General features: G+C 47.0%; 1 protein-coding gene across 1 annotated transcript; it reads left to right on the plus strand.

Annotated features, from left to right (window-relative positions):
• Nucleotides 1–3,762: 3,762 nt before the first annotated feature.
• Nucleotides 3,763–4,307, plus strand: EI90DRAFT_3139845 (uncharacterized protein; the record flags this gene model as incomplete). The annotated part of the gene is made up of 2 exons (XM_039064947.1): nucleotides 3,763–3,798; nucleotides 3,855–4,307. 2 exons carry the CDS (start codon nucleotides 3,763–3,765, stop codon nucleotides 4,305–4,307), a joined length of 489 nt encoding a protein of 162 aa, XP_038907579.1.
• Nucleotides 4,308–10,693: the final 6,386 nt, after the last annotated feature.

The following is a 10,693-nucleotide window of genomic DNA, read 5'->3' on the forward strand; positions in this document are numbered from 1 at the left end:
AGGCGAAAGCGGCGCTAGAGCACGCAGCAGACGAGATGGCCCGCTACTATGATCGGAACCGTGAGGCGGCCCCTACGTACCAAGAAGGCGACCGGGTCTGGCTCAGCACCCAGAACTACACAACTGACCGCCCAACCAAGAAGCTAGACCATAAATGGACTGGCCCCTTCACGATCATTAAAGTCGTCTCCCCCACCGCCGTCAAACTCCAGCTCACCGCCCGACAAAGAGGGATCCACCCAGTTGTATCCGTGACGAACATCAGACTGCACTGCCCCGATGAAATCGTGGAACGCCCCACCGAACCCCGCCCTGGCCCAGACCTCATAGACGGAGAAGAGGAGTATGAGGTCGAGAAAATCCTAGACTCTAAGTGGCTACGCCGAAAACTCCGGTACCTGGTAAAGTATACAGGCTGGCCACACTCAGAAAACCAGTGGCTCATGCGCGACCACCTGACCCACGCCTCCGACCTAGTTGAGGAGTTCCACCGAACGCACCCCCACGCCCCAGGGAGAGAGAAGGAGAACCACCCAGCCACTTCAAGGTGAAGTGGCTTAAGGGGGGGTGATGTCAGGGCACGCCTGCCTGACCCCACGCCGTACTGCACTACCCCGCTATCACTCCCCCTCTCTCCTCCCCCACTTTCCCCTTTCTCTCTATCTCTATTTCTATTTCTATCCTACGGTCGATTTCCCTTTCTCTATGTACCACTACATACCTAACCCCACCCCCCCTGATCGCCGCATGTGCTGCGCACACTCCCACCTACTGAGCGGCCACCTCCGGGATCTCCCATGGAGACACCCAGGGAGGTGCAGCTGTGTGCAGAGATGACGTGGCTTCCTCCACGTGACCCTAGCCGCATGTATATAATAGTGCCTGGGGTGGGAACAGAAGAAGCAGCCTTCTTCTCAACTTCCCACTTCGGGTAAGTACCGTAGCTTTCCCCTTTAATGATAATCTCAACTTCCCACTTCAGACTAAGTGGTCGGGGACGCTCACCCTGCGACGGGATCGCTGCTATGCACAGCTGCTATTCGTCCCACCGAGTCCCGCGCGCAGGGACCTCGCCACTTTTGGAGCTGTCCCTGACATATGCTCCTTCCTTTATTTATCTGTTATTGTTTGTTTCGACCCTCGGTCATTGCTGGCCGCTATGCGGCCAACCCCGCTCCTTATTCATGTTTGCTTCCGGACCCTTCGGCCTTTGGCCCGGGTCCGCTTCCATTCATTCTTTCTCCCTATATATATCCTGTATGATACTTTATTGTACCTTAGCTCTAATATCGATTTGACCATGACCCCTCAAGTCCTGACCCCAACAAGGCAACCCCAGTAAGTCTGAAATGAGGGCCAAGAGACAGCTAGGGGGCACAGCGCTCCTTTAGAGTCGCTGAGGCCAAATGCCCTACCCTCGGGCCTTGTTTGCAGCATCACAGCCATCGTGGCCTATAGCGGCCTGCAACGGCGACCTTCGGTGCCAACCCCGGACCAGTGTCTACCCCTTCTACCTCTGTCAATATACAAATTCTTGTTTGTACAGCTTTGGGCGCAAATGATCGTAATTCAAGCTTTCGGACTCAAGAAGAACAGTTGACAATTCTACAGTATTTCTGGAATATTAGTTCTAAATTTCCAGATCATTTGAGTATCCTCCATCCCTTTGAGCATCTACACCGTTTGGATTTGTTGGCAATTAATCAGTTCCATTGTGTCCCATGCCTGTTATAAAAATGGGGCCTAATTGGCCCATTTCTATAGCATTTGGGTGCAGGAGAGGGCCGTGACATCGAAAGAGTGTTACAGTTAATGTAACAGAAGTTATAACAGTGGTGTTTACAATAACATGGACAGGAATATTTTTGGGTAGTAATTGATGGTTAAGTTGTTACTATTTACATGTCACATGATAATATACTGTACAGAGGCCATAAGAGGCTAAAAATGGGAATTTCCCATTTCCATAACAATGCCACTCTAATCATGTTCTGTTGTCTCGTGAACAACTCCAAACCTTGCTCTTCTCCCATATAATGTCTGACAAATCCTGTACCTTCAGTGGCCCAAATCCCAACCACTTGCAGTTCCATGCTCATTGCAATTCAACTTTAACTGCTGATAAGGAAAGACCCCTTAACTGGGCTCGCTTAATACAATGGATTGTGTCTGTTGACATCCATGAACAAGTACTCCAATGGCTGCTCTCACTGTTCCACTTGCCATTCAATTCCACTGCAAGTTTGACTGATCTCTGCCACATTCTGCTGGATCATGCTGACTTTTGCTCCCCCCCACACCACATTCAACCACAGCCAATCACACTGAGTGGAAAAAGGATTGTGCTTCACATTGGCCTGAAAAGCTCTCACTCGAGTCTAAATCACAACTACTCTAGCTCTGTAACTACCACACCTTACTGGATTCTGATCACCTTTCATCCAAAGTATGCACTGTTTGTGGGGCTGCCAAGTTTGGTGAGTTCATGCTCTCAGAGCCTGTGAATTAGATGAGTACGATGTTTCGATTTTGGAAGGCAGTTACCCAGCCAATGCTCCGCACCCTTTCCCTTCTAGCCCTGCTCTCGAAAACATTATGCTTGTGGCCAAGGGCATAGTGAATAGTGTCAACTCCTCCATTACCATTCGCATTTGCACTGATTGTCACTGATCACTCAAGCACCATCGTTTGCCTAACACTGCCATTGCCAATGATTTGTTCTTTGGACCAATCCCCCCAGAACTGGCAGACCTCACTTTGATCGAGGAAGCTCTGATAGCCCGACAGCGTGTGAAGAGCTGGATCATTCATCTGCATGATGACTCCCTCCCTTCTGCCTGTACTGTTAGAACTTGCGGATTCGGACGACTCCGGAATGGAATCGGAGACTTAGCATGGAAGGACCTTGGCCTCAGTGACTCAGGCAGAGCGCTGTGCCATTGCTGGTTGTCCTAATTTCGGATCTAGCAGAGGGAAAGTCTCTTGGGGGAATTCATGTCGATTTCGGACGAAACCAAGACGAGTATGTACAAGCGCCGATATATATAATGGAAGGGGCAAAAGCACAAAGAGAACAAAGGGTGACTGAATCGGAACGAAGACGTCCGAACGGGAACAAAGGGTAGAGGGAGTGGAGCGGTACCGAAGGTCATAGGGCAAGACCTGTGATACATCCGAAAGGAGGTAGGGAGGGCGAGGCCCAGAGGGGCAGGAGGATGAGGGGAAGTGGGGATGATGACTAACTGGCTAGAATAGAAAGAAGCAGTAGTCCAAATAGGGATGAAGGGAAAATGCGAGAAATACATTACAGGCGGCGAGAGTGCCGAAGGCGGTCCGCGAAGCTCGGGGGTTGCGGAGCTTACAGAGGTTACGGAGGCGGGGTTGGAAGTCCGAGGAATATTGGCAATGGTGTTTACGTAGTATGAGGTCACCAATGCAATGGACTAAGGCCGAGGTGGAGTCAAAGTCCGAGGTAGGGACTATGACAGAGGCTCGGAGTAAGGTACGAGCGGTGTCCGAGTGCGAAGTACGGAACAGCGGTGGAAGGTCGTAACTTGGCAGAAGGGTGGCGGAGGAGTAACAGAGGGAGAAGAGAGGGGAAAGGTAAGGAAGAGGGAGTGGCGGAAAGGAGAGTAGTCAGGTCCGAAGGTGAGTATCGGAGCGGACGGGGGAAGCGTAGGAGGATAACGGGAGGGTGGAGGTGTTGTGAAGGGGGAGCGGAGTAGTAGGAAGGGTGGCGAGTGGGGCGATGTTCGGTCCGAGATGAGTATCGGAGCGGATGGAGATAGGGTCGGAGAGGTAAGGGGGAGGTGTGTAGCCAGGACCGAAGGTGAGTATCGGAACGGCAGCGGTAGGTTATGACTCCGGAGGTGAAGAGGGTGGAGGTCCGGAAGTCGGGTCGGGGTCGGGTATGCACGGATATGACATGTACAACAGGTGCTTCTTTTTCTTCGTCTAATCCAACCTCTCAATGTGCACTCAAGGGTCACATCATTGTCTTTCCTGCAAAACCTGAAGCCTTATCCCCTTTTTTGCCCCCTGCATTAGAAGATGTGATCACTCTGATGTGCATCGTTTTTGTAGGCTCAATCCCACCAACTAAAGAGTGGCTCAAGGCCAATGCACGTCCTCTGATAGTTCGATGCGAGAAGGTGCACCATGCATTGGAATGGCTTGTTGCCAACAATCCACTATACCATGATGTCATTCTCCACAAAGGGCATTTGAACCAGATACCATCGCATGATGTGGCTGTTGTGAGGCAACAACCCATGACTCACCAGCAAGCACACATGACCCGCATGTGACACACGGTCCTCGTGATTGCGAATGTATAGTTTCTCATTATTTGGGATTGTTTTCTTTTTTCCTCAGTTCTCGCTACGGAGACTGAGGTCAGTTTCCTCTTTGACATTCCTCATAACTTAGTAACTCATTCCAACCAGTACATTATTATAGGTTAGAATGCTAATAATATTAGTTCTCGCTATGGAGACTGAGTACATTATTATAGCCCTCCGTTAGTGGTGCCCATTTTGACTGAACATCACCCAGGCTCAGTGGCTAGTGATGCACAAGGCACATGTTATGATGTTCCACTCCCCCCTGACTCTGGTCTCCTGTCCTCACCTCCACCTCCTGCCCACTTGTTGCAGAGTGTCGTTGTAACCGATTGTCTGTCAGGGCACACACCCTGACTAGCCCAGACCTGGACCCATGTCTGGACCCGCTTCCACCTGCTGCGCTTCCCGCACGTGCGCACATTCCGCGCACCGCATGCTCTGGGCCCGGTTCCTACCCCTTCATGTGACTTCCAGGTATCCCCGGAAGTTTTCTCGATATGGTGGCCACTGTGGGAAGATGAGAAGTTAGCTTCCTTCTCATCTTCTTACACACAGTAGGCAAGTGTACATACTTGCCCCTCGTTTTATATCATCTTCTTACCCACAGTAGGTTGTGCCCTGGATAGGGCTGGTTACACCATAGGGCTGTGGACCATAGGGGAGGGTCATGGGGACCCGGGAGTCGTCCCCTGACATTGTCAGGGTCGTGCATGCTCACAACAAAGGATGCCCCCAAAACCAAGTTGATAGCAAAGCTGGGGGACATGCCCATGCCAGCAAAGGATATATATACACAGTAGAGATGGTAACTAGCCAACTAACTAATAACCAGTGGAAGCGGATCAAAGATGATAGAAGATCACACAGCATCATAACCAATACCATGTGACCAGATCAAATAGAAGATCAGAAGTGGAAAAGAAGAAGAACCTGATGGGGATACGGGCCATGTGGCGCTGCGCTACTTATGCTAGCGACCCAAAGACGTGCCCTGACACCAATCTCGATATGCACAATTCTAATTCAGCTGAAATGACAGCAGTGGCTATATGCCATCTCAAACATGCTAGTGGTGAAATTGGGGGTCACATTCAAGTCAGACATGCACCGGATCTGGTCAATTATTGCTCTGATGTTAATTTGTTTCAACTCCTGTATCCCACATTGTTCCCTTATGGTGTGGGCAGTGCACCACAACCCAGAGGTAGACTGGATGCGGCAAAAGGTCAATATGTCTCACTGCCCATCCTCCTGCCAGTTGATGCAAGTGTCATATCCCAGAATCACAACCCCGCACTCTCCCACCTCACTACACCTTCCTAACAACCTCATCATCCCCTACACCATACCTCCCCACTTCCCAATGTCACCTTCCTTCCCAACTGTCTCAGCTCCAGCCTGGATTTCAGCACACTTGCCCTTGGCCACTCCCATCCCAGAAGCTTGGCCCCAAGTTGGAACATTTGGAGACTCCAGATTTGCTCCGACCTCCCAACGGATCTCTGACATCGTGTGACATACCTCTAAACCATTCCCCCTCCCATTTCATTTAGTGGAGTCACCCAACATCCTTTGGATATGTAACTCCGGCTTCGGAGCTACCTGCATCCTCCAGTGATCCCGCTCACATCATCATAAATTAGTCACCTCCCATTTGTAGTACGACTGTTGTCTTCTTTCCATTCAGTTGGCTAACTTCCTCTTACCCATTTCTCGTTCCCATTTATCCTCCAGCCTTCTACTCTGCCCTCCTCGACCCAACACCTCAGTTTCCCATTAAGGATATTGTTTGGGACCTTTCAGTACCTTTCGGTATCATTCGGCACCTTTTGGTGTTTGTCAGTATCACTTGGACTTTGACTAAAAGTCCTTCTCCTCCTCCCTCTATATATACCTGTAGATTAGAACCCTTTGTACCTCAGTTCTAATCTCGACTAAAACTTACCCCAAGTCTGTCAAAAACCCGTCGGTTAGGGAAGAAGGGGTGAATGCGTGAGTCCGAATGCAGGCGGGGGCTCAACTAGAGGGGGGTCCGAGGGCTCCGGTGATGAACCGAAGCCCCTCAGGGAGCCCGGTTCTGCTGGATGGTACAAGAGGCTCTAAGAAGGACGCGGCCTCAGCGACTCGGAGGGAGCGCTGTGCCTCCGTTACGTCTCTGTTAGTCCTTGTATTTCTTATGTCTGAGGTGTCTTGTAGAACAGAGACAGGAATCACTCAGAGGGACTTTGGGTGGCATTTTAGTCGAGATTAGAACTGAGGAACTACAGGTTCTAATCTACATGTATTTATAAAAGTGGATGGGGAGGACTTTAGTCAAAGCCCGAAATGACAAAACGGGGAAAACACCGAAAGGTACCGAATGATACCGAGAGGTACCGAATGGTTCCGAACGATATCTAAAACGGGGAACCGAGGTGTCGGGCCAAGGAGGGCGGAGTTGGAGGCCGGAAAATGAATGAGGAAGACAAATGGGGAAGGGGGGTTAGCCGACTGAATGGTAGTAAGAAGGTAGTCGTGCTAAGAATGGAAGATGACTAATAAGTGATAGCGTGAAGGAGATCACCGAAGGATACGGTTAGTTCCGAAAGCGGAGTTGCGTGTCCGAAGGATGTTGGGTGACTACAATAAATGAAGTGGGCGAGGGAATGGTTTAAGGGCATGTCACGGGATGTCGGAGGTCCGTCAGGATATCGGAGCAAATCCGGGGTCTCCGAATGTTCCGACTCGGGACCGAGGTTCCGGGATGGGAGTAGCCAAGGTTCGGTGTGCCGCAACCCGACCGGAGCTGAGACAGCCAGGAGGGAAGGTGATTTAGAGAGTGGGGAGGCATGGTGTAGGGGATGGTGAAGTTGTTAGGAAGGTGTGATGTGGTGGGAGTGTGCGGGGTCGGGATTCCGGGATATGACAAAGTCCCTCTATGAGTGAATCCTGACCTCCTCCTACAAGATACCTCAGACACATGAAATAAAAGGACTAACTGAGACATAACAGAGGCACAGTGCTCCCTCCAAGTCACTGAGGCCACATCCTTCTTAGAGCCTCTTGTACCACCCAGCAGACTTGGGCTTCCTGGAGAAGCTTCAGTTCACTACTGGAGCTCTCGGAACCCCTCTAGTTGAGCCCCACCTGCATTCAGACTCACACACGTTGAAGGAGAGAATGAAGGAAGGTCAGTTGGGAGGTTCAAACGAGACCACCACCAAGCTGTTCCCTGGTTCTTTAGTTAGGATGGGGAAGTGTACTAGTAATATTTGTTGTAATTATAGTACCAATCCGAGTGTTTTGGCTAATTCTATTTTATGGGTTAGTCTAAAAGTTTCTGAGAATTGACTTACAGATAAACCAAGCCCTGCAGAGCTGTTCCTCTATTGTAATTTCTCAATTTGTCTGGGTGTAATTCTGTGTAGGGTCATTTAATTTGGATTTTAACTTGAATTAAATCTTCTACTTGGTGAAGTTTCAAAGATTCTACTCAGTTAATGGGTTTAGATTGTGTCTGAAGTGTCCCTTGAGTTTGTTTTATTTTTGTCTTATTTTATTGCTTGTTTTAACAGTAGCAAAATAACTGTTTTGTGTTTACACTTTGAAATCTGGAGTGTTAACCAGCTCTCCTGTTGAGATATTTACTTAATATTTCTCTCCCTAATTGCTGCCTTTTACTACAGTGGCAATCTTAACTGTATATCACTTTTTTGCGCTGGAGTGACAACCAGAAATGCTTGAGAAAAATAATACTCTATTTTCTTACTTCTCTGAGGGGGGGGGGGGGGGTGAAAGGTTGCAGAAAGGGTCTCCCTTTTATACTCCTTGGGTTGCCTTCCTTTTTCACGCTCTACCTTGTATTTACAGGATTTATTTACAGTGTATTTTCCTCAAACTGAATAAAAAATGAAAATTTCATGCTATAGTTCTACTGCGCCTAGAATCCTTATTGTCCTTCCTCACCTAAGCTATTTTAATGGTTAATTAGAACTTGACTGCACTGCATTTGTCACAGTTTTCTATTTCAAATTCCTCATATTTACCATTAAGTTCACTATGACTCGGTCATTCTGAATTCAAACTTTGCATTACTATGCGTATGGCTGCACTGAGACCTTCAGCTGATTTATTCTATTTTTATCCAGTAACATTTAGTTGAAATGAGACTTGAAATGATAAATGAGTGAATTATTCAGGTTTAGAACTGAAAGAAAAAGTTGCTAGTAGTCAAGAGTTGTTCAAACGAATGTATTATAGCTCTCTGCTTCATTAGTATATCGTTCCCTAAAATTCCTGCCATGGTCTGTCATAGTTTAGTGGTTTTCATGGATTTCATCCATCTCCCCTGATTCCCCTTTGCATTATTGCATCCTAGTCCTTCATATGTATTGTTTGTTGTTATAGTAGGTCGTCCTCGAAGATATCATATTTTTATGTATTTTATTTGGGGCTCTGGACCTCTAGAAGCTGTCTTCCCACACGTTTTCAGGTTTCTAACTTCATGTCCTTGTATCTCATTCATTTCTGAATGGTTTTTCACGTTCTCGGTATCATAAATTTTCATTTATTCCCACCTTTCCAATGGTACTAAAGTTGTATTCTATTTCTTGGTATTCATCGAGTTAGCAAAAGTTTGTGTGCACATTCAGTAATCACGTGCATTGTTTCCATAGTTGCTCGTATGCAGGCGTCGTTTCTGTTTAATTGTTTGGGATTTATGGTATGTGTGGGTGTTTGTATCCTTTATATGGGCTTCCGTGATTTATTTCAGATTTTTCCCCCATGATCTAAGGTTGTTTTGTACTTTCCGTGCTTTGTTTTGACCAGGGTCTTCCTTATTTGGATGGAAATTGGTCTTTGCGATCTGCCGAAGTGCAGATCTCGGTTCTGATGGCCGGTTCCCTTCGCATCACCACCCTCACATGTCTTTAAACATGATGCGGATTTCTATATTCCTGTCATTGGTATAACTTCACAACGGCTGGACCGTTTGGGCTGAAACTTTGCATAACTATAGTTTCCTATTTATCATAATTTCCGTGTAAATTTCGTTGTGTGTTTTAAATATGGATCCTACGTAAATGTTGTCTTTTCCCTGAGCCATGACTTTTGATGTCGCTCTTCCCATTATTGGATATCTCATTGATGCGTGATCCTTTTATTATGAAAATTTGGGTGGATTAAGATTAGATCCCTTCCTTTCTAATGGGCTATCAAGCTTGTCTCGGTCGTTACTGCTTGTTCTTCGCGCTTGCCTTTTAAACATTGTCCTTGTTTTCCGAGAGTTTTGGTCATATCTCCGTCATTTATGGGTAGTTTTCCCTGTTATTTTCATTGGGTCCATTTGGGAGACATCTACATTTCCTATTATAAACACAACTTTGAATTTTGCATTGGTTCCTAAGGAATCCTTGTTCTGTGGTACTTCCATCCTTGGCTACATGTGCGGGCATGGGAATGTAGTTTCTGTGGAGGTTCTCTGGTTGTTTTTATAGTCAAATCTTGGTCGATTGTCCTAATTCCTTGTTTAATATTTGCTATAAATTCCCCTGAGAATTCCTTGTTGTTGATGCTAAGCTTGAAGTATTTTTGCTAATTTTCTTTCTTCCAATTTATCATATGTAGTCGTAATAATTCGTTAAAATTCAGGTTCTTCTATTTTCTCATATCTACTTGTCATATGGGGTTTTGTGATTTATCTGGCATATTTCCATAATGGGTTTCCATAGTGTGACTGTTATTTCTCCTACAACATTACCCTCATTCAGGGTTTTTGACAGTGCTGGTACTGAATTGGTCCAGCCCAAAAACTACGCTTGGCACTACAGGCTGCTGAGAGACGATCAAGGGCTCAAAAAATAGAGAAAAATCATAAACATGGATTCCCCGAATTTCATCCAGATTGACACAGCTGTTGTGGAACAATGGTGGTGACAATTTCTCATCTTACCACACACAATGTCGAAAGGCATGTGAGAGTGGCAGTGTCGAAAGTCCTGTGCAAGATCTGTACTTTGGGAGATCGTGAAACTGGTTTTTGGCCCAAAATGGTAATCACAAGCCATACTGAAGTAAACAAACAACCAAAATGCACTCTGGAGTGCTCAGAAAAATTCAGAAAAATCACAAAGGATGTACATATATGAAGATCCAATTGACACAGGGACTCTTGCAGACACTTTCTGGGACATCTAACCCTGCGCACGGGCCAATTTCACGATTCTCACACCCACCACTTGGGGAATTGAATGGAAAGGTTGGGAAGGGATGCTACAGGTAGGAAGAGACAGATAAGTGTGGTGTGATGGTGGAAATTGGTGGAGGATGGCAATTGTTACTGGATATGGCTTGCTTATCACTCCTGTTTT

The sequence above is a fragment of the Cantharellus anzutake genome (assembly GCF_015039405.1).
Source record: "Cantharellus anzutake strain C23 chromosome Unknown EI90scaffold_287, whole genome shotgun sequence".
Classification (NCBI taxonomy): Eukaryota; Fungi; Basidiomycota; class Agaricomycetes; order Cantharellales; family Hydnaceae; genus Cantharellus; species Cantharellus anzutake.